This window comes from Leopardus geoffroyi, chromosome D3, assembly GCF_018350155.1.
Source record: "Leopardus geoffroyi isolate Oge1 chromosome D3, O.geoffroyi_Oge1_pat1.0, whole genome shotgun sequence".
Classification (NCBI taxonomy): domain Eukaryota; kingdom Metazoa; phylum Chordata; class Mammalia; order Carnivora; family Felidae; genus Leopardus; species Leopardus geoffroyi.
Window position 1 is genome coordinate 5,663,380 of NC_059339.1, and position 23,205 is coordinate 5,686,584.

The window sequence follows — 23,205 nt, forward strand, 5'->3', positions numbered from 1 at the left end:
AGAAGGAGACCGCAGCGCATCAAGGTCCAGGAGCTGCTCGCTTTTGCTCACCTGGCTCGTAAGTCGACAGAGTGGGATTCGAACGCAGGAAGGCCGGCCACACAGCCCAGAGCCTGGGGGGGGCCCTTCCCTGCTGAGCTGGGGGCCTCTCCAGGGCCCGGAGTCCCCTGGTGGGTGACTCAGAGGAAGTGGTTAGCAGCCTGACTTCCTGTGCGAGTCCGCGGGGCCCGTTGCCTGCCGGGGCCGCGGGGCCGCCCTCCGCCATGGGGGTGCTGCAGTGCGCCTTCCGCCTGGCAGGCCGCTCACCGCTGCGCTCTCCCCTTTGCCACAGCAACAGCTGGAGGAGGAGGCCGCCAAGCCCCCGGAGCCTGAGAAGCCCGTGTCGCCGCCGCCCATCGAGTCGAAGCATCGCAGCCTGGTGCAGATCATCTACGACGAGAACCGGGTACGCCCTGCCCCGGCCCGAGGCGCCCCGACTCCCTGCTCTCCTGCCCGCCCTGGGCCGGCCTCCGGGTGGGGTGCGGGTGTCGCCGCGAGGGGCCTGGCTCTCTCCCCGGGCCTCAGCGTTCCCGTCTGAGAAACGGGGACCTCTGCCGTCTGCCACGCACGCACACGGGCCTGAGCGGGAGCGGACGGGGCGGCCCGGCGTGGACCGCGGCTGGCCTGTGGGATGCGGTGTGGAAGTGTAGGCGCCAGGTTGGGGGAGGGCCTCAGGGGCCAGTTGATTGGAAGGTTGAGGTGGGAAGGATCGGGCAAGCGGCTTGGCATTCGTGCCGGAGGAATTCCTGTCGCGGGGAAGACGATACTGATGTTATTGTTGCGGACGATAATGGCAAACGTTAAGCGAACGGCTCCTACGTGCAGTGGGCCAGGTTCTTTACGTAGCAGTCCTGGGAGGCTGGGTACAGCGACCGTTTCCATGTAACAGAGGGAGAAACTGAGGCCCAGAGACACTAGGTGACTTGTCCAGAGCCACACAGCTAGAAAGTGGTGGGCCTGGGACTTGAACCTGGGGGCCATCAGGTCCTAGATCGTGAGCGCTGGCCTCTGCGGACGTTGAGGCCTGGAAGGCGCCTTTGGCATCGTTGAACACAGGGTCTGTGGCAGGCTGTGGGGGCTCCTGGGGATGTGGAGGGCCGGTGCTTGGTGACGGGAGGGGGCCCAGTCTTGGGGGAGTGGCTTAGGGCACCAGAGCAGAGTGTCTGCGGGGCCCGAGGTGCCCTGAAGTGGAACCCGGTGTCTGGTGAGGTGCTGAGCTCATTGTCATCCCAATCAAGCCAGCGAGAGCTCAGCTTCCACGATTTAGAGTCGACTCTTTGCACGTGTACTCGGGGCCTGTGGATGTGAGTTGCCTCCCTTATTTTGCAGATGAGGAACCTGAGGCCCAGAGAGGGACCCGTTCCTTGTCTTGAGGTTACAGAGGGAAGTGTGACAGATGGGGTACCTCGTCTCCTCTGGGCCCCCACTCCCGCCCAGGGGTCCTGGCCATCTTTCCCAGCTGTCTGTGCGATAGGCTCTGCCCGGGTGCTGGGCCAGTGTTCACGGCGCGGGTGGGGGCCGGGAGGGTACTGGGGCCTGGGAGCCTGTGCCTGGTGCCCGTGGCCGTAGCTCCAGGGCAGGAACCCCTGGATCAGTTGGATTGGCTATGCTTCCGCCTGTTGAGGCAGCAACAGATACGGGCCGAGACTGAGCCTGCCGGGGGCCCAGAGCTGCGTGCTGGGCCTTGCTGGGCCGGTCGCCCTCCCGTACCCTGGCCCCGTCACAAGACGATAGGGGCGCTGAGGGGTCACGTATGCTTTAGCTGGGTGCCCGTGGGTTCACGTCGCATCTTTATCACGCCTTGGCCGGGCGACCTTGGGCAAGTTACTTAAACCTCCCTGTGGCTCACTGCAAAGCGATGATGGTTCTGGCCCCTTCCTTGCACGGCGGTGTGAGAATTGAATGAGCCCCTCATGTAGCGCCCTTAGAGCAACGCCTGGCGGTGAGCGACTGCTATTTGGTGTTTGTTGTGGCCATGCTTCTTTTCTGGGGATTGTTTATGTTTTGCAGGATTTCACTTAATTCCCTCCAGATCTGTACCAAACAGGTACTCTCTCCGTTTTACTCATTAAGAAATCGGGGCCCAGAGAGGGAAGGTGAACTGCTTGAGGTCGCATGGCAAGTGAGCGTTGTGGCTGGGAATCGGAGTCAGGAGTGAGCCGACTCCAGGAGCCTGTGGTGGAGGGCACTCCCGCGTGTCGTCCCAGGCGGCTCCCCTGCCTACCGCCGCCCCCCCGCCCTCCGAGCCTCGGGTGACAGGGCAGGCGTGCTTCTCTCCAGCAGCTGTGGAGGCAAGTTGGTGGCTCTGCTCAGGATGTCACCACACTGCCCTTGGTCCTTGCCAGGGGCTGGCACTCCAGCAGGCTGCAGCCCCGAGCCCTCCGGGACCGGGTGAACGCAGAGGCACAGGCCTTTGGTGCCCCCGTGGGAAGCCTGGCCCGCCTTTCCCTGGGCTTTGTCCTTCAGGTCGCACCAGGTTCTCCCCAAAGAGCTGTGGCTGCAGATCCCATGGGTCTTTGGCTCCTTGGCTCAGCACTCCCCTCCCCCAAGAGCAGTTCACACACCCCCTCCCGGTTCTTAGCCAGGATGGTCTCCCTGCCAGAATTGCCGCCTCCTTCTGTCCAGGGTCCAGGTTTTCTGCAGCTTCTGTGTGAGTGGGGGGGCGGGGGGAGGAGAGGAGGGGGGGCTTGGATCCCAGGCCGGCCGCCACCCGGATGAGCTGGGCCATTTGTTTTAGTCTCGGGTCTTTGGCTGCTCTGGGTCTCGGCCGCGTTCTTGAAGTCACAGGGTTGGATGTGACCGAGATCGTGGCTGGGGGGGCTTTGTAAACTGTAAAGTGCCGTACCAGGAAGGGTCCGGTGAGTCAAGACTCTTGGATACAAGAGACAAAAACTCAGCTCAGATTGGTTGAGGCTGAACGGGGTCTATTGAGTCTTGTAATGAAATTACCGTGAAATTGGTTATTTCAGGTAGGGGTGAATCCAGGCCCTCAAATAAGATGTCGGGGAGCTCTGTGTCCCCATCCCCACTTTCCCCGCATGCCGGAAAGCCTGCTGCAGCTCTAGATGCCCCCACCTCCCAGGGCACTTAGGAAACAGTCCCAGGGCTGGGGCTCACTGGCTGGCTGGAGTCACATGCTCGTTTCTCAGCCAATACCCAGCGTTGGGGGGGGGGTGTCCGACTATACTGAGTGGTCAGGGCTGGGACTCAGCCCTGCCCTTGGAGACTGACCGCTGCCCCACCCCCAGGGCTAGATGCAGGGAGGGGGATTCTCCCAAGAAGAGCTTGGGACTTGCAGGCACTTGCAGCCTGTGCCCCCTACCCCGGGCTGGTGATTACCACGATGGGGCCCCAGGGTGCTGGCATTGCCCTGTCTGTTCCCGCACCCCAGGCCGGGGGCTTTCTGCCCACATTCGCGATTTCATTCCGATGTCCCCGTGGTGTAGCAGTGGCTGGGTTAGGTTACATGACGCTCCATGATTTCCCCGAGGCCTCATAGCTAGTGAGCGGCCGCTTAGGACTTGAACCCTGGCTCCCCAGCTCCCGGGGGGGCTGAGAGCAGGCCGCTGCCGGGTAAGTTCAGGTTCCCTGGGGGCATTAGACACATTCTCTTCATTCGTTCATTTATTCATCCATTCGGTAGCCCTGTAATTGAACACTTGCTCTGTGCCCACCGCCGTTCCAGGCAGCGATGCACAGCGGTGACCTTGGCCCACTGGCATTAACTCTGTGGTCTGGGAGACAGAATCACACCCACACATCACACCGTGGATCCCAGAATTTTGCCCCTCGTTGTCGCTGATTCCCCTCTTTCTCCCTTCATTTATGCCCCCACTCTGCCCCAGCCCCACCTGCCTTTGTTCTTCCTGCCTCAGGGCCTTTGCACTGGCTGTGCCCTCTGCCTGGAGCTCCTTTTCCCCACTAGGCTCACTTGCTCCTTCAGCAGTTTGCTCAAACCTCCCCTTTTCAGCAAGGCCCAATTTTTCCCTCTGTTTAATCCTGAAAAGCTTCAAGAGTCGGGTCTCCTCTTCTGGCTTTGATCTTCTCTTTTGCCCTTGCTCCCCCTCCTCTGGGCGTGGCTCGTGTTTTATTGTTCATTTGTTTATCGTAAGCAGAAGTTCTGTGAGGGCAGGGATCTTTGTCTTCCCAGCACCTGGAACGGTGCCTGGCACATAGTAGGTACTCAGTAAACATTTTTTGAATAAATGCAGGATGATAGAGGGGAGGGGAGACACTTCCCCCTGGAAGGGTCGTCTGGTTTTGGGGGTGCCGAGGTTGGTCCCTGGCCCCAGTGGAGGTTAGCGTGGAGGTGGGGGGGTCCCTCCCTGCGGGCTGAGCCTCAGGGCCTGGAGGCTGGGTGGGCAGGAAGCCCCTCAGCTGCCTTCGGCAGGAGCAGCCAGAACTTCCCGCCCCTTGGGGGATCAATAGGATTAAATTTTAATCCTCCTTCCTTTCCTGCTGGTTCCTCTGAGAGGTGGATGACAAGGGTCTGTCTCTAAATGCCTTGCCGGCTGGAAAACGCAGCTTCCCTGCCGGGCACGGCCTGCCTGGCTTTTCTGCATCTTGGACTCTGGCTCATTATCCATTCGGGGCACATGGATGAGGCGCCCAGCACGCACAGCGGGAGCCAGCTGAGCAAGGCTTTTCCTGCCTCCCAGGAGCTGCCTGTGTGGGCGGGGCCGGGCAGGTGCACACAGATGCCGAGCAGGAGGCAGTGTTTCTGCAGGCCCCTGGGGGCAGGACTAGGCGGGGAGGGGGGGGAGGGTGGTGGGCCAGGATTGGGAAAGGCTTCTTCCAAGCAGTGGGTGGGCCCTCACCCCTGAGGAGGAGGGCGTTCGGGTGTGTGGGGGTCCCAGCACAAGCCAAGGCTCAGCGAAGGGACAGGGTCTCCTTTGATCTTCAAGGGGAGTGTGTGAGGGGCGGGAGGTAAGGCCTACGGGTCTAGGATCATGTCCACGCTTCGGGGTTCTGGTAAAGCAAACACATGAGGTGTACAAATAAACGCCAGTTTGCCTGGTGCTGACTCTAGAGGAACTTGGGGCCCTGGGCAATTGAGGCAGGCTTCCCGGCGGAAGCAGGACTTGAACTAGGTGTGCAGAAACGGGCGCTATCGCCACAAGCCGGAAGGATATTTCCAGGGCGGACGACCCCCACCTGTTCCGAACATGGTGGGGAGGCCGAACTTATGGGGGCAAGCACATGCACGCATATAGGTGCACACGCGTGTTTGGGTGGACCCCTCTGGGTGACTGCACGTGCACGAATGCGAGTGTGTGCGTTCTCTGTGCGTTGCTGAGCGACGAGGAAGCCAGAGAGTAAGAGCCACATCTTCTCGCGTCTCCCGTTTCCGGCGTCTTAGTAGTAAGGTTTTTATGTAATGTGATTAGGGGCGCCTCGCTGGCTTAGTCGGCAGAGCACGTGACTCTTGATCTCGGGGTCGTGAGTTCAAGCCCCACATCGGGCTACTTTAAAAATAAAGAAATAAAGAAAATAAACATCGAATACGATCAGGGGTGAGCAGGACAGAAACGGATAATGCCGTCGGTCGTGATGCTGATGAGAGTTATCAGTAGCTGCGACCAGGAAGCATTTTGTAGAGCACTTTGGGGGTCCAGGCGCCCCGATGCCCAGCTTCAGACTCCCCCAGCCCATCCTGCGTTGGGATTCAGGGCTTTCAGAGCGCTGGCTCTGGTCCAGTCGCCAGCACGGGCCCCTGCGCCGGGCTCCGCCTCTGTGAGCCGTGCCTGTGAAGGGCCATCTCTGCCACTCCCTCTTCTGCACGTAGAGAATGTCGGCCTAACGAGTACGTTAGGACGGATTCTGCCTCCCCGCCACGTCTCCGCCATCACGCCCCGTGAACGCTCTGGGCAGCGTGTCGAGGCCCCGCGTACAGATGTGTGTGCTCAACTTCCCGGGTAAGTGCTGGTCTGAAACGCTGCCGTGCGTGGCACGTGGGCCCGTGGGCGGGGGGGAGAGGGGTGCTGTGGCCGGGGCCTGGGGGAGGGGCGCCGGGGTCTCGGGCTTTCTGGGCGGGTGGGTGTGTGGCGCTGCCCCCACTGTGGAGGAAGGGGTTGGGGCCTGGAGCTCAGGCCCCACTGGGAGCTGAGGACCTAGAACAGGGATCTGTGGCAGGGGGGTGGTGGGGTGAGGCTCCGAGCCCCTGCCCGAGAGGAGGGGTGTGCGTGCGTGTGCGTCGCTGTGACTCGTGTGCACGTACGGGACGTTATCGCGTTTTTTTTGTGCATTTCCACACCCGCGCGTCCGCAGGCACCCTTGTGCGACCTGTACCGATGTGCGCAAGTGGGTGTGCTTGGGGCGCGTGTGTGGTTGGTCGTTTACACTTCACGGATACGCACGTGCCCGCACCTAGCGCGTGTGGCCGTGGGCGTGGGTGTGAGTCGGCTTGTGTGGCACCCACGTGTGCGCACGTCTGCGAGGCGCGGTGTTGGCCACGTGGGCGGGGCTCGCGTGCACTTCTCTGTGCAGGTGACCCAGGCACAGCCCCCAGGCTCTGTGGCCACGTGGACCCCGGGGCCCCCTGCAGGAGTGCAGGGTCTCGAGCGAGACCCTCACCTGAGCCCCCACGTCTGGTGAGAGCCCCTGCCCCTCCCTTCCTGTTGGCCCGAGCTTCTGGGTTTGTCCTCCGCACGGGAGCCGCCGGCAGTGGCCTCCCAAAGGCGCAGCGGGGGCCCCATGGACCCTCTGAGGGGTTTGGCTTCGGTCGTCAAGGTGGCGAGAGGCTGTCTGCCGAGGGGGCGGGAGGGAGTTTCTGGCGCGGTGCTGAGTCCACGGCCCGCACCTGTGCTCCCCACCGTGCTCCTTGCTGGGGGGTGGGGGGGAAGGCCCATTTGAAGGGGTCCGTTAAGAGAGACTTCATTCCTTGCAGGACGTCCTTGTAAAAGTCCTGGGGGGTTGGTGCCTTGAGTGAGTGTGGCCGTTTTGCAGATGGGGAGACTAAGGCCCAGGTCAGTGGAGCGGCTCGCTGAGTGTAGCGTAGAGCTGACTCCTAGACGTTGCCACCGGTGGCCAGGTTGTGGCGGGAGAGCCCAAGAGGCAGGACCTCCCCCCGGCCCCCCCCCCCCCCCCCCCCCCCGCCGTGAACTGGCCAGCGATTCCTCCCACTCCACCCCTGCAGGCTGAGCCAAGAAGCGGGGTTGGGCCGGAGCAGGAGCAGGGGTGTGGTGGCGGGAGGAGAGGAAGCGCCCCCAGCGAGGCACGAGGAGGTGGGGGTGCTGGTTCAGGGCCTGCCGGGTCGCAGCCTCTGCCTGGCGCGTGTCGGGGCCACCGAGTGCGAGCCGAGGCCCTGTGCTTCCTGTCCGTAGCTAGCCCTTATGTGGCACCTACTGTGTGCCAGATCCTGGTTTCGGAGCGTTCCAGCTGCCTGAGGCGGTGCCGTTGTGACCCGTCTTGTAGAGGAGGAAGCTGAGGCTCAGGGAGGTGGAGGGACTCGCCCGAGGCCGCGCAGTTAGCGGACTTGAACCCAGGCCAGCTGGCTGTGACGCGCTTGCTCTGGGGCACCGCGCTATCCAGCCTTTCCGGTGCCGCGGCATCTCTGGGACGGTTTCACGGAGGGTTTCTTCGGGTAAGCCGTGGGCGTGCCCTCCTCTGGAGACCGAGTCGTGCCTTAAAGGGCCCCAGGGTTGCCGAGGGCCGAGCAGTGGGGCCCGGGGGAGTGTTGGGAGCAGGGGGACTCTCACGGCAGGCACGCGCTGCCTGCTCGCGCGCGTTCCCTGCGGCTTTGGCAGGTTAGGAGGGGACTCTTCCCTGCTCTCTTCTCCAGGGGCTGCCGGAAGCCCCCCTGTCTAGGTGCCCGCGTTCCTGAGAGTGAGAATGTGGTCGAAGCTGGAATCTGCTATGGTTCATAGGACGCAGGCTTCTGGAGCTCCCGCCGTGGGCGCTGGGCCCAGATCCAAGACCCCTGCTTACCTGTGTGATGTGGCAGTTTCTAGTGGCCTGGCCCCTCCAGCCGTGCCCTTCCTGCTCTTGGCATTTCTTTTTTTTATCTAGATGAGAAGTTGCCGCTGATCCCCACAGAACCTCGGGAATGCACAGAAACTCCTATTCATCCGTCAAAACCCACCTCATGTATCCCTCCTGTTACCTTTCTGGAGAAGCTGTGCCTTGCCTGTGCACCATACATACCTCTCTCTGCCCGAGCAGACTAGCCCTGTCCTCACTGTCCTTGACCAGCTGCTCTAATGTTAGACTTCGGTTTATTGCAGGCAGGGGCTGGGTCTCATTCATTCCATGTTTTGCCCCTGTGCTTTATTTTTCTTTCTGTATTTTTTTTTTTTCAAGTTTATTTCTTCATTTCGAGAGAGAGCAAGCAAGCAGGGAGGGGCAGAGAGAGGGAGAGAGAGAATCCCCAGCAGGCTCTGCACTGCCTGCGCGGAGCCCGACCGATGTGCGGCTCAAGCCCACGGAATGTGAGGTCATGATCTGAGCTGAAGCCGGGAGTCAGGTGCTCAACCGACTGAGCCCCCCGGGTGCCCCTGCCGCAGGGCTTAATACAGAGTGGGCCCTCAGGAAGCGTTTGGGGGGCTGATGTATCCCTCCCCCACCCCCTACCCATTTCTTCACTTGACCTGCTTCAGGAAGTCTCCCGTCTTCAGCCGCATGGTGACACTTTCCCTTGCTTTGAGGTACGGCCAGGGCAGGGACACCTGTCCCCCAGCATCAGACATACTGGTCCCAAGCTTAGGGGTGGCCCTGTGTGGGACCTGGCCTTTGTCTTTCTTTCCTCTCGGAGTCCGGAGATGAGAAAGACCTTTTCCTTGCGCGATTTTTCTGTGCCTCAGTTTCGTAGTATGTTAAACGGGGACGTGTCAGGTCCCTGATAAAGTGGCCGTCGTTACAGTGATAGATCGCCCCCTGATATGTTGGCCCCCAGCCACACGCCGAGGCTGCTGGTCTCGGGGTTTTGGCTGTGCACAAAGGGGGCTGAGAGCATGGCTTGTTCATGGGTGGGCTGGGCCCAGGGCTCTAGGCGGAGCTCGTTCTAGGTGCCAGCTTGAGCCCACCTACACACCCACTGTCTGTCTGTCACGGGGAGCCAGGAGAGGGGGAGCCGGCCGGCTGGCTCCCGGCCCCCCTCCTCCCTGCCGCGACACCGGGAGCCTGCGCCTCGAATTCTGTTGTCAGCCACGTTCCCCAGGGCTGGGTCTGGATTTGGGGATCGTCAGAGGTAACTTGCTCGGCCGCCCGGCTCCCTCCGGATACCGGATGGTCTCCCTGAGTTTGGCTGAGTCGGGAGCACCGGCCTTGCCCGGCCGCGAGAGGACTTAGGTCTCCCACGTGCGTGCTGTGGGCACCCCGCTTCGCGTGGCACGCAGTGGCCCGGATCCGACGAAAACCCCGCCGAAGCCGCCGTCCGCGGTTCTCTGCGCACCCCTTCCCCCAGCTGGCCCCGGGCCATCCTCTGGGCCTCCCGAGAGCAGGCCCTGGTGGTCCCGGGCCGGGGGCCCGCGGGGCCTGGCGGAGGCACGATGTCCGCCTTCATGGCTGGGCCGGAGGTCCTGCCTGCTGCATTCACAGCCACTGAGCACTTTCTGCCACATGTTCCTGTTTTCCTAATAAGTCCTGGGTTGTGAGTGGGGAGGGAGGCGGGGAGGCCCCAGGGCAGCTCAGAAATAGTCACATGATTGTGAAATGCAAGAATCCTAGAAAGGGTATCTCTGAGAGCCTCTGTGTCCCCCCCGCCCCCCCACTCCCTGGCTGGCGCACTAGCTCTGAGGTAATTGCAGACACCCAGCCAGCTTCCAAGTGAAGGAAGGCATCTTGGGCCTGGCGGAGTGGCCTGCTGGCGGGGAGCCGTGCCCACAACGCTGTGCCCCGGCCGGGGGGGGGGGGGCGGGGGTTGGGCCTGAGGGTTTGGGGGGGGCCAGGCAACGGAGAACACCGTGCGTTTGTTGGAATCGAAACTTGGCCGGCTTGCCAGGGACGCCGCAGGGGTATTGAGGCCCCTCTGTTTGTCTCCAGCGTGGGGAGGGCTTGCAGGGGGACCCTGGCGCCCCCTCCCCCCCCACCCCCTTACCCCGGGGCCGTGGATTGGCTGCTGGGCTGGGCAGCTGCCTGCTGTTCCGGAGACCTCTATTTATAATCTGTTCTGTTTTTTTTTTTTTTTTTTTTTTTTAATTTCTCCTCCTCCCCGTCACCCTGCAGAAGAAGGCTGAAGCCGCCCATCGGATTCTGGAAGGCCTGGGGCCTCAGGTGGAGCTGGTGAGCTGGGGAGGGGTGGGGGCGGGGTGGGGGGGCAGCTCTGGGCAGGGGTGGCCGGAGAGGTGGGCAGGGAGGCAGGTGGGCGTGGAGGGGAAGGAGGAAGTCGGCTGTTGCCAAGGCGGCCCGGTCCTCTGGGGAGGCAGGAAATAGACGCTTCTGATAAGGGGGACTGGCCGATAGCGGGGCGGGTGGGGGGTGGGGAGGCGGGGAGCTGGCTGTCCCGCGGCCAGGACCCACTGGAGCCCCCCCGTCCCCCAGTCGGGCTAGCTCAGCGTGGGAAGCCTTGCTCTGGGCCGGGTGATCTCTGCCAGCTCATCGCTGTGTGGACCCAAGCTCGGTTTCCCCATCTGTGAGATGGGAATAAGTATTCTCTGTCCCCTGGGGTTGTAGTGCAGATCGGCCAGATTAGCTTTTGCGAAGCGCTTAGCGTGGGTGCCCGGTGGACAGTGAGTGCTGAGCATTCGCTGGTATTCGTACCCGTGTGATGGGTGTCGGTGGCCTTTGCCCGGTGGGAAGATGCCATGTGGGTGGCAGGGCTGGGAAGCCGGCCCCGGGCCTCGCCTCTCTCAAGCCCTCTGTCACCTTCGTGTGTCACCAGAGAGACACATGGAGGGAACGTGGGCACTCTCAGCTGGTGGGAAACCTCAGCCCAGGAGGAATGGTCAGAGCCCCAGCTGCCCAGGCCCAGTCGGCGCCCCACTGGGGCGGCGTGTAGGGACACACGCACGCACACAAGATGGCCGTGAGGGTCCCCGTGCACGCGGACGCTCATGCCTGATACGGTCTTACGCATTTGGAGCCTAATTTTAAACTCCGCTCCACCGTGTGTTTGCTGAGTGGCCTTGGGGAGAGGACTCGGTTTTCTTTTCTGTGAAATGGGAACACCAGGATCTTTGGGGGGGGGGGGTGCGGTTCAGTGAAATGATGCCCCGTGAGGCTCACATAGCACACCCTTGCCCTGCAGTCGGCGGCCGTGAACACGTAGAGGGTTGAACTCTTTGCTCCTGGGGTTTTTTCTTCGGTGGCCGCTGCTCTCTGGCCTGGAGTCCTTGCGCTCAGGCCACTGCGAAACGGGGAGCGGCCCCAGGTCCTCAGGTCCTCCCAGAGGGCAGGGCCAGGCAGGCAGTAGGGCGCTCCCGAGGCCAGGGGGGCAGGGCCTAGGGCCCCTCTGGGATGGGTGGCAGGCTCCCCTTCCATTCGGGGGGCTTGCTTTCCCTGTTGGGTGTGATTTCTGGGGTGTCTCTAGGACCCTTGTGTTTTGTGTTTTTTTTTTTGTTTTTTTTTTTTTACATTTATTTATTTTTGAGAGAGAGAGTGAGACAATGTGAGAGCAGGGGAGGGGCAGAGAGAGAGGGAGACACAGGATCAGAAGCAGGCTCCAGGCTCCGAGCTGTCGGCACAGAGCCCAATGCCGGGCTCGAACCCACAAACTGTGAAATCATGACCTGAGCCGAGGTCGGACGCTCAACCGACTGAGCCACCCAGGCGCCCGAAGACCCTCGTTTTTTAAAAAATAGCCTTACTGAGGTGTTCACGTGCTATACGATTCATCAGTTTAACGTATACAGGGGCGCCCGGGCAGCTCAGTCGGTTATGCATCCAACTCTTGATTTCAGCTCAGGTCATGATCCCGGGGTCTCCAGATGGAGCCCTGCTTTGGGCTCTGGCCTGAGCGTGGAGACTGCTTAAGATTCCCCCTCTCCCCCCCCCCACCCCCCCCCCTCTCTCTCTCTCTGAAAAGTGTGCAGTTCAGTACTTTCTAGGATATTCGTGGGTGTGTGTGACATCTCTACCATCCATTTCAGAACGTTTCCCCGTCCGAGAAAGAACTTAGTGTCCTTAGCTATCACCTCCTTATCTTTCTGTTCCTCTCCTGTCCCCGCCTCCCACCGCTAACTTACTTTCTGTCCCTACGGGCTTGTCTGCTGGAGAGCTCGTATCAATGGACTCACACACTGTGTGGCCTCTTGTGACTGGCCTCTTTCACTCCCCATCACGCCCCCGAGGTTGGTCCGGGTTGTAGCAGGGTGTCTATGCCTCGTTCCTGTCGACGGCTGAATGATATTCCATTGTACGGATAGACCCCATCTGTTGGGCCATTTATGCACTGGCAGGCCTTATGCTGTGCTTGCTTTTGGCTATTACAGGGGCCGCGGACATCAATGCACAAGTTTCATTTTTATTTTTATTTTTTATTTTGAGAGAGCGAGTGAGCCGGGGCCTGAGCAGGGGAGGGGCAGAGAGAGAGAGGGAGACGCAGAATCCGAAGCGGGCTCCAGGCCCCGAGCTGTCAGCACAGAACCCGACGCGGGGCTCGAACCCACGAACTGCGAGCTCATGACCTGAGCCGAAGTCGGAGGCTCAACCGACTGAGCCCCTCAGGTGCCCCAGGACGCAAGTTTGTGTATGGACAGGTTTTCTTTGCCCTCTCGTGTACACCTGGGACTGGAATTGGTGGGCCATGTTCATTCTGTTTAGCCTCTTGAGGAATTGCCAGACCGCTTTGTGAATTGTGCCCCGTCTTCCGTTCCCACCGGTAAGCTGCTTCTTGCCTCAGTTTCCCCTTCTTGGCAATGAGGATGGCGGGACCAGAGGTGGTGCCCAGCCGTTTCCGGACCTGGCGGCTCTCCCCTTCCCTTTCCTGACCTGATTAGTCCCAGGGGCCTCCTGAGGGGGGGCGGGGGGGCGGCGGATGAAGGTCGCTGTGTCCGGATGCCCGAGGAGCGCCAGTGAGGGAGGCAGGGTCGGTCTCCCCGTGACGGTCTCCCTGTGAGTGGGGCAGGGCATCTGCTGGGCTCAGTCCGTGTGATTCTTTTTTGGGTCTCCGTGGGTGAGGGGGTCGCTCTCTGCTTGGGGGTCTCAGAGCGGAGACTTCCTCAAGGCTAGAGGCACAGGAGGCCGCGGTCTGGAGTGTCTGCCTGGTGGGCCGTGTGGTCGTCCCTGGAGCCCTCTGGAAGTCAGTGGGTTCTTGACTCGGTGGCTCTCGGTGGGGCCGAGGAGGAGACTCCCACAGACAGGGGGCCTGCTGGTGTTAGGCCTGTCCATTCTCTAGATGAGGCTCACACCAGTGCCTTCAGCCAGAGTTGAGGCAGGGAGGTGAGCTGAGCCTGTGGGGCTGCGGCCAGCGCATCTGCACGGGTCTGCGCTCTGTCTGGTCCCCGAAAGGCCCCAGTGGCCGGAGGTGTGCTCCAAGGAGAGGCAGCTCAGAGGCGTATGTACCCTGTGCCCGGGCTCCTTCCTGGAGGGCCCGATGCTGCGGACCCTCGGCCTGTGGTCACTGGGCTGTACCACTGTGGGATCCATTTCCGGGGGGCGGGGGAGGGGCTCTCTCATCTGTGGCCAGGGAGCCCCTAGCCCAGGGAGAGGCTGCTGGGCCTCAGGGACCGGGATGGTGCTGTCCGACCTCGCTGGGGTGGGAGGGGGGAGGCCTGGGCCTAGGAGAAGTTTGCTCTGGAAAGGAAGAAGGTAGCGTAGGCCGGGCTGAGTATGCACCGCCCCCTCCCTCCAGCATCCCTGGGATTGGGGGGTCCAGGCCCGGCCTGGCGGAGGGGTGCCGGAGGGAGGGTGTGGGCCACCGTGGCCCCCGCCCCCTCTCCCCGCGGCTTTGAGTCATTGGTTTCCTTCCTGTTCAGAGGTGCTATTTTAAGAATGTGGTGTCACCAGAGGGTTGAGGGCCAGGGCTGACACTTCGTTTCTTAGCAGCTCAGTCCACCTGGGGTTGCTGGCTGCTCTCGGTCACCCTGCCAGCTGGCTGAAGTCAGGCCCGAGGGGGGACCCCCTTCCTTCTCCCAGAGACCAGCTCTGCTGTCCTTGTCATTTCGGCTTTACAGCCTTACACGTCCCCTGCCTTGCGCTGTCTTTCTGCCCTCTGGATTGTTTGGGCGGCGCCCCCACTTTTAGAGGGGATGGAGGGACGGGGCGGGGGAGAGACGGGCCCAGGGCCTCCAACCAGGAGGGTGGGCCTTCCCAGTGGTACCCTTGTGCTCTGCTGGGGGGAGAGGGCTTCCCTCTTAGGTGCGGTGTCCCCTTGACAGGCGGTTGGAGCCGCCATATTGGAACTTGTCTCTTGGGACACAAGGAGGCTTTGCCTGGCCTTGCACAGGCCCCTCTGCAGGTGGCCAGGAGGCCCCCCAACTTGGGCCCTGCCCTCCCCCACAGCCATGCACCTGCCTTGGAGGGGCCATGGCCTGCCTGTCCGACCCCCATACCCCCCCCCCCCCCCCCCCCCGTCCCACTCGGGCCTTCCAGAGTGGCTGTCCCAGGGAGCCTGTCACCATGGTAACGAGCAGCCTCCCAGGACTCGGCCCAGACACTTCCCTTCCTTCCCAGGACTGTTTACCTCGAAGAGTGCTCAGTGAGTGACTCCTTCGGGGACAGCCCCCGTGGCTGGAGGCAGCAAGCCCGCAGTGTTCTCCCAGCTCTTCCGTGGAGACCCGCTACCGAGGGCCGCCTCTGGGGCCAGGTTGCTCTGTCCTTACCTGGCCGGGCAGGCGGCCACAGGTGAAGGCGGTTTGGCTGGTCACGGGCTGACTGTGCCCCTCCTGCCCTCTCCGAAGCCCATCTCCCCGCTTCTGGCCCATCTTGTTACGGAGAAGCAGAGCCCCCTCTCCCTGCCCGTCGCTCGCTCCCGGGGTCTCCGTGTGTGGTCCTTCAGCCCGTCCTGGTCTCTTTAGGCTGTGGAGACATGGCTGTTTGCCGTCTTCAAGCCAAAACAACACAGATCAGTCACCAAGTCTGACATTTCCTGGGTTCCTCGAAAGCCCTGTGAAGTAGTTGCTGTTTGCTCCGTGCCCATTTTCCAGATGAGAAAACCGAGGCCCAATGTGTTGACCCCATGTGCCCGAGGGCGCACGGCTAGCAAGGGAGGTGCCGCTTTGTACATCGAGGCATCGAGGCATCTGTTTGGAACCTGAACAGATGGCCACACCCACCCCTACCGGCCTGTGTTTTATGGGCACGTGGAAACCCGGGGCTAAAGGCGCACGTTTGATGCTTTGAAACGTGGTGCAGGAGTCCTCGCAGGGCCCCTTGCTGTCGCGAGGGCCGTCTGCCTCCCGCCGTGACGCCTCACCCCGCTCAGCTGGGACTCTGCGGTGAGCCTCACTGGGGGCTCTGCAGTTGCCCTCCGGTTCAAACCCAGAGTGGGGCTCGCAGCCCCCTCTCCAGCTGAGCGCCTTGTTAGCGCAGCCTGACCCGGGGTGGGGAGAGAGGGCTTGTACCAGCCGGGGGTGGGGGTGGGGCAGCTGAGCTGGGAGCCTGGAACTGGCCAAGCCCAGTGCTGACTTGTCGCGGGGGGAATGCGAGGCACACGGGGAGGGGGGGAGGTGACCTTGTCATCAGCCACGGCTGCCTGCAGTGCCGTCCGAGGGCTGGGATGTCCAGAAGCGTGGAGGACCGGCCCCGCTTACGGAGGACAGGAGGCCTGTTCCTGGGGACGGGCAGGTCGTGCCCCGTGGCCGTGCTGTGCTGCCTGTGGTTGGTCCCCGTGGGCCGGGGCCGATCGGGAGGCGTGTCCAGCTGCCTCCCCAGGGAGAAGTTCTAGGGCGGAGACGGTCGTGCCCTCTTCCCTCCCCTGGGGCCCTGTCCTGGGGCTGCCGCTGGCCTGCCTGCCCTCACGCTGTGGGCTTCTTCCCCCGCAGTCACCCGTGGCTGCCCTGGGAGGCTCCCGCTGCGCGTGGGGGCGGATGGCAAGGGAGAGGGTGACGCACACATGCACACACGGGAAGACCCCCAGAGAGGGTGCAGGCAGAGGCGGAGAGCAGGGCCCTGCCTCCAGCGCCAGAGCTGAGACCGGATTCTCGTTGCAGCTCATTTCTGACCAGCTGTGGGCACAGATTTCGACCTCGCAGGGACTGGGTCTTCTCCTCCGTAAAGTGGGGATGATACTTGTATCCGTTAGCTCGTGCCGTGTAACAAACCGGGTCCAGATTTAGTGGCCTGAGACAGCCACCGTTTCTGTTTCCTGTGAGCACAGAAGTCAGCTGAGCATTTCTGCTGCTCCGCGAGCAGCTGGGCCTCGGCCGGGAGGGTGCGGCCGTGGTCTGTCTGCCTCCGGCAGGCCAGGTGTGGTTTCTCACCAGGGGCAGGCGAACAGGAGGGCAAGGTGAAACGCAGATGTGCGTTTTCCAGCCTCTGCTTTCATCAAGTTTGCAAGCGTCTCGTTGGCCAGAGCAAGGGCGTGGCTGGATACGGGAGGCAGGAAACGCTGGCACCCTCGTTGCGCCCTGACGTGGTGACGGCGACACGGTTCCCTCTTGGGCCTCTCTGCCTGCCAGGCGCGGGGCCGAGAGCTGTGCACGCATGGGCCCGTTTGACCTTCACGACGGCCATGAGTTTAACCCCATCTGCGGCTGAACTTGCGGGGCACAGGTGGCCTATGTAACTCACCAGAGACGAGCGGCCAGCGAGCGGCAGCTCCAGTCTGTGTCCCCGGGCTGTGCCCCCGGCCCCTGCGCACGGCGCCGGCGTCCGTGAGGGAGGCGCGCAGCAGCTGGCCCTGCACTCTCCGTGGCGGCTCTCCCCGCACGCACTCGCTGCCGGGTGTGGGCCCGGGGCCCTCCTCTCCGCCCTGCAGGTCCCTGCCGTTCACGAGCCCTCCTTTCCCCCTTCAGCTTTCCCGCGGGGCCCGTTTGGTCGGTTCCGACGCATCCCCGCTACCGCACGGACGCTCCCGCGTCGTCTCCTCGTGGAACGCGGAGCCGCACGTCCCCGGGCACCCGCAGGAGGGGAGGGGCCGGAGGGCGCACACGTCTCGCTCCCCAACACGCGTCGTCCCCGTGCCCTCTGGAGCGCGTGCAGCGGATGTGGGGTCGCGCGTCTGCCTGCCCTCCCCTCGCCCTCCCAGGCTCCTGGCAGCGTTGGGCCCTTGTCCTCTGCGGGGCGGCGGGGGCGGTGGTCCCTCGCGGCGGTCTGGGGGCCCCGGACAAGAGCAGCTGCCCTGTGGGGCCCCCAGTGCTGAGCACGCTCAGGCCGGCACGGCCCAATGCCCCTGCAGGGCAGCCACGGTGGCCGTGCCCCGAGGGTCACAGGCCGCTCCCGGCTGGGGCCGCGGCCCGGGTCTCCCCGTGCTCTGGTTCGTGCCTGCCCGTCCCGGAGCCGGGGCCCGGGCGCTGTGGTGGAGGAACGCGGCGCCCGGCCTGGCTCTGAAGTGTCTCCCTCTCCCTGTCTCTCCCTCTGCAGCCCCTGTACAACCAGCCGTCCGACACCAGGCAGTATCATGAGAACATCAAAATGTGAGTACTCGCAGGCAGCCTTGTGGACACCCGGTGGCTGGAGGGGATGGGAGGTCTGGCCTCGGAGCTCTGGGCTGGGATGTGGGCTCTCAGTTCCCCGGAGGACTCCCTCCCACACGGGGCCGGGTGCTCGAGGAGGGCGCGGAAGAGGGCCGTTTGGGCAAGGGTTTGGGGCCGGGTTAAGGCCGAGGTCGGGGTCGGGGCAGGCCCGGGTCAGGAGGGGCAGGGTGGCCCCACGAAGCGCAGGGACACAGACCTTGAGCTGGGGAGGCCGGGTGAGGACCCTGCAGGCACAGCCCTGGCGAGACAGAGGCGGGGGGCTGCGGGGCCCCATGGCGTGCGGACGGGCTGTTCCCGATGGAGAGCGAGCTGGAGAGGATGGCAGGTGGCCCGGGGCCAGCGGGGCCCGTGGTTTGGGCTCTGATGTAAGCACGTCTGGGAGTGTCCTGGGGTCTGCTCCGGGGGCCCTCGGGTGCCGCGGCCCGGTGTGCCACAGCCGGGAGCGCTACTCCAGACCCGGAGGCTCAGGGGCTGGCCAACGTGGTAGCTCTCGGTGATGGGGCCTTTTCCCAGATGGATGCTAGGGGTGAGGGAATCCCGGTTAAGTGCCACCTGTCGTGGGTGGGGGCTGACCTGGCATCCTGGGGCAACGGGACCACGCTGGAGGCTGGTGGCTTCCCGTCTTCAAGCCGGGAGGGAAGCATCAGAAGTATGGTGGCAGAAGACGGTTGGCTTCTTTGGGGGGGGGGGGGGATGTATTAATGGGAACATAGTCCGTTTGGCAGAGGAGGGGATATCACCTCATGTCGTTATCCAGGAGCCCAAAAGGCGAAAGGGGCCGCAGACCTGGCTCCTTGAAGAGCACGTGGCTGTGAACACTCGGTGATGTTAGGTTGGAGGCAGCTCTTTGGCATGTCTTCTGGCTGTTCTTTATTGTGAGAGGGTGCAGACGTTTTTGCGTGACCTCCGAGGGCAGCCCTTAGCTTGTCCAGTGGGCAGGCCAGCCTGGTCTGATTGTCCCAAGCTCCCCTGGGGTGGAACTGCAGGGTGTACGGGGCAGTAGTGAGCTTCCCGTCCCTGGAGGCATGCAAACCTCCCGGTGGTCTTTAAATATCCACTGGTGTTGGTCCAGTTGACAGGGGAGTCCCTTCTTTCTAGTTTCGGGACTTGCGTGACTGGTCCGAGTTCTGGTCACTAAAACGGCCACCCCCTTACAGTTCCCAGTAACTGACGGAGCAGCCTAGAAAATCTCTTGTGGCCGGCGAGGTCCTTGGCGCGTTTGGGCTCAGGAGCACCTGCCGAGGAGGCCTCACCGGCACTGTCGGGGGGTCCCTCTCGGCCTGGGGCTGGCCGGGGCCGTGTCTGCTGAGGCTGTGCTTTCGTGTGGCCTTGTGGGTGTGTGCCTCTTGACACAACACCATTGATTTTCCACTCGGGTCACCCCAGTCCCTTCTGTGCTTCCCGGGACCTGCTTCTCCCTGGGTCCACTGCTAGAGGGAGGGTGGGTGAGGGCACGGGGGGCCTCTAGGGCCGTCCTTGCTGGTTTAGGGTGCGACAGTGGGGTGTTTCCTTCTGAGCAGGGCTGCTGGGAGTATTTGTTCCTGTATTCACTCAGCACGCATTTATCAAACACCTACTACGTGCCAGGCCCTCTTCTAGGACCTGGGGCTTCAGCTGCGAGCAAAGAACGAAGAGCCATGCTTTTTGTCAGGCTTTGTCTAGTAGTGAGAAAGTGAGTTAAATAAGCGAGAAAATATTCCGCTAGTAAAAAGTACCGTGGGGGGCCCCTGGGTGGCTCAGTCGGCGGAGCATCCGGCTTGAGCTCAGGTCGTGATCTCACAGTTCTTGAGTTCGCGGCCCGCATCGGGCTCTCTGCTGTCGGAGTGGAGCCTGGAGCCTGCTTCGGATCCCCTGTCCCCCTGTCCCTCTGCCTCTCCCCGGCTTGCCCTCTCAAAGATACTTTAAAAAATTGTAGAAAGAAAGTACTGTGCTCACACAGCTGTGTTAAGCTCTTTGTACGTCGCTCACCCAGCTGTGTTTTTCCTTTTGACGTACCAATTTTTATAGTAATATCGTACTGAAATCTTACATAAGGTCTTCACTAAAAATGAGTAACTTTTTTTTAATGTTCATTTCTGAGACAGAGAGAGAGAGAGAGAGACAGAGCGTGAGTGGGGGAGGGGCAGAGAGAATCGGAAACAGGCTCCAGGCTCTGAGCTGTCAGCACAGAGCCCGACGCGGGGCTCGAACCCACGGACTGTGAGATCATGACCTGAGCCGAAGGCAGACGCTCAACCGACTGAGCCACCCAGGCGCCCCCAAAAAATGAGTAATGTTTTAAGCTGAATGTGATTTCCATTTATGAAAATAACCATAAAGTCCAAACAGGAAAGGAGAAAGGTACAAATAATATTAGCGGATAAGGTGCCGCCATGTCTCTGTTTAAGGATAAAGCTATAGATTTACGGAAACAAAAAAAAAAATGGGACTATTTCTGGCCCCTCCCCATCTTCATCAGAGAATGGCTCCGGTCCGTTGGGGTACATTCCGGCTAAGTAGGTGACTGCCTAGTCAAATTTGTTCCAAATCCAAATCACAGATGGACACATCTAAGTTTAAAACGTAGAGATGAGTAAATTTAAGATTTCTTACGTAAGTGGTGAATTCTGTGTTAGAAAAACATACCCGTAAGCAAATTATTCGAACCGATTTGTCCTTAGAATTTTGACGTCGTTCCTAGTTTTCCACGAAGATCAAAATGAGCTGTATTTTTAATTTCAGTACGATCGTCGGTGAATTAGTGCAGTCACTTACTTTAAAGAATGAGACGAAGTTGGACAAGGGGACGGGAGAGAAACGGGGTGGGGGTGGCTTTAGCCAGGGGATCTGGGCCTGACAGCAGAGGGGACACTGTGGGGTTGAGCAGCAGTGAGCCGTGTGGGCCTCCCTGGCAAGTGGAACAGGTAGTGCAAAGGCCCTGGGGCAGGACTGAGCTGGTGAGGTCCCAGGGAAGGCCAGCATGGCTGCGAGGGCTGGGTGAGGAGAGAAGGTGCCAGCCAGCTCACCCAGGGCTGATGAGTTCGGGTCGTATTATTTGTGTGTGAAGGGAGGCCAGCAATGAGGTTTATGCTGGGAAGTGAGGTGCCGAGTTTTTGCCTTCAAAGCTCACCCTCGTGGCCGCCGAGAGAAAGGACCAGGGGTGGGGGGACCTCGATGGAGGTGGCCGTAGCCACGCGGGCAGGCAGCGGTGGGTCTGGGTGCTGCGGCGGCCGCCAGCGGTGCCGTGTGGAGGGCCGGGGACAGGGAGGTCCCGTGGCGGCAAAGATCGGGGGCCCGGGCCACTGTGGGGACCATGAAACCGCTTCCTGAGATGGGGGTCGGTGGCGAGGGGCCGATGAGCATCTGGCCCTTGTGGCCAGCCGCTGACGCTCAGTGCCTCAGTTTCCCCATCGGCGAGGCGGGAATGAGAGTGGCTTCTACCTGCGAGGGTTGCCGAGGATCCGGTGAGTGACCGTCCTGGGAGGTGCTGAGCTCAGCATCAGGCACGTGGGGAGTGTTCTGTGGTCTTTGTTTCTCTTCCTGCTTCGTTCGTCTGCTGCTGTCGCCCGGTCATCCAACAGATACTCTGAGTGCTCGCTGTGTTCTGGGCCTGCCGTTCTGCGATCTGGTGACAGCTTGATAAGGACAAGCAGAGACACCCCCCCCTCCCCCCGCCCCCGTTCCGGCTGCTGTCAGTGGGCCAGGTGGGGGGTTAGCCCCTCCCCAAGGACCTTGCCCTGTCACTTTAATTTCCCTGCGTGCTGGGGCTGCACAGTTAAAGTTAATTTCACGCTTGACTTCCTGCTGTACCAGCAATCTCAGACGTGTCCCAGTCACCTGCACCCACCTCCGCTGCTCTCCCTCCGCCACCTGCACCGTCGGGCGGTGTGGGGGCGGCTGCCCGCGCTCCGTGGGGCACTTGCTGCGGGATCTCAGCCCCAGGTCTCGGGCTCTGGGAAGCAGGGGAGGGGCCAGGGCGAGCCCAGAGCGGCCCTGACGGGCACGCCGCGGAGGGGCCGGGGTCCCCTCCACAGCACCTGCCGGGACGGCTCTCCGGGGAACCCACCGGCTTCCTGAAGCCCCAGTGCGATTCTGTGGACGGGCGGGCACTGATGCCCGGGCACGGTCACTGCTCTCGTGTGTTGTGTCGTGGCCGTGCCTTTCCCGGCCCTGCCCTTGCCTGGCGCAGAACCCGGGCACCGGCCTTGTTCCTCGTCTCTCCCCGGGGCCTGGAGGCCTGCCGGTTCCTGGTGTTCTCTCCCTTCCCCCCTTTTCTTGTCTTCAGGTCCGATGTCTTCCCTCCTACTGCCTCACTCGAGGGTTGGCTGATTGGAGCCATCAGCCCCGGGGCTGTGCAGGTGGAAAGGGCATCGGGACGCAGGTTACTGTTACAGGTTTTTGTGGACTTGCTCTGGAAGTTCAGAGAGGTTAAGTAACTTCGCCAGGGTCACACAGCCAAACTTCTAGGCCAAACGGATGTGCACGCCCACACCGATACCTCTCCTGGGTCTCCAGTCTGAGCTCTGCCCCTCGACAGCCTGGTGACCTTGAGCACGTCACATCACGTCACTTTGCTCGTCAGTAAGCAGGTTTCAGACCCTCCGTCACCCCACTGGACAGGCTCTTCTCGAGGCATTCAGGGCCCTGCGCAGGCAGACTTTTTCCTTCTTACTCTTCCCCTGCAGTTGGGGGTCTGGCTGTGCCTGAACGCCCCTCCTCATCCCCTCCCAATTCACCATCACCCTCATTTCCCTGCAACTCAGTGCTCTCATTTCCCTCTGCTCCCCTGGTGTTCTGCTTCTCCCAAGCCTCGGCTCGAACCTCCCCTCCTCCAGGAAGCCTCCCCTGATTGCCCCACGCTTTCTTGTCTTAGAATCCTGTGGGCCCAGGGCCCGTCCCACCCAGGGCCTGGCCGGACGCTCCTTGAACCTCCAGAGTGTCTCTACTGTTATCGTTTCCTCCCAGTTTTTGTCTCTCCTGCCCGGTGCAGTGACGGACGACGAGGCCGATGTTTCCTTACAGGTTGTGCCTTTTTATAAACTCGGACTTTCCCCAGAGATGATAGATATCCTTTGCACCCCATGAATGCAAACTCCCCACCCCCCCCCCCCCCCCGCCCCCAGCAAACTCATCGCCTTGCTCGTCAGTCGTGTTCCCTATTTTTTTGCCAGAAAACATTCCTAGCAGTGAAGATCAGTCTGCAGTAAGCGATTTGCATCTCCGATACCAAAACACTTCTGGGGACAAAATAAACACTCCAGACACGTTGCCAGGAGGGTGGTGAGCAAGGGGGATTGTGACCAGAGGTGTGCCGGGGGGCCCGGAAGGAAAGGTAGAGGGGACAGGGCTGGCAGGAGGCAGTAGGAAGTAGGGAGGGGGGGGGCGCTGGCGAATGGGAGAGCCAATCCCCCTTTCGAAGGGGCCGTCAGGCCTCGGTCCCCGGGCTGCAGCCACAAGGGGGTGTGCCAGACCGCCTGATCTTTTAAGAGAAGCTTTAAGTTCGGCTTTTTATGCAACGGCTTCTGGTTTTCAATACTGGCAGCGAACTCAGATGTTTTAGAAAGCCCTGCTGTCCAAACACAGCGCTCCCCCGGGCTGGCTCCACTTGGTGGACCGTTCCCGTTCGCAACCTGCCGCCTCAACATTTGTCCTCTTTGGCAGTCCCCGGGTGCCTCCG

The 23,205-nt window shown here is 61.8% G+C and overlaps 1 protein-coding gene across 40 annotated transcripts in view; it reads left to right on the forward strand.

The window, feature by feature from the left end:
* NCOR2 (nuclear receptor corepressor 2) overlaps positions 1 to 23,205 on the forward strand; it is a 213,623-nt gene that overhangs the window by 85,300 nt on the left and 105,118 nt on the right. For all 40 annotated transcript variants that reach the window (XM_045457218.1, XM_045457250.1, XM_045457224.1 and 37 more), the window contains 3 exons: positions 332 to 445; positions 10,201 to 10,257; positions 17,437 to 17,489. In XM_045457218.1, the coding sequence (XP_045313174.1) occupies positions 332 to 445; positions 10,201 to 10,257; positions 17,437 to 17,489 (224 nt within the window). The remainder of the gene's footprint in view (positions 1 to 331; positions 446 to 10,200; positions 10,258 to 17,436; positions 17,490 to 23,205) is intronic.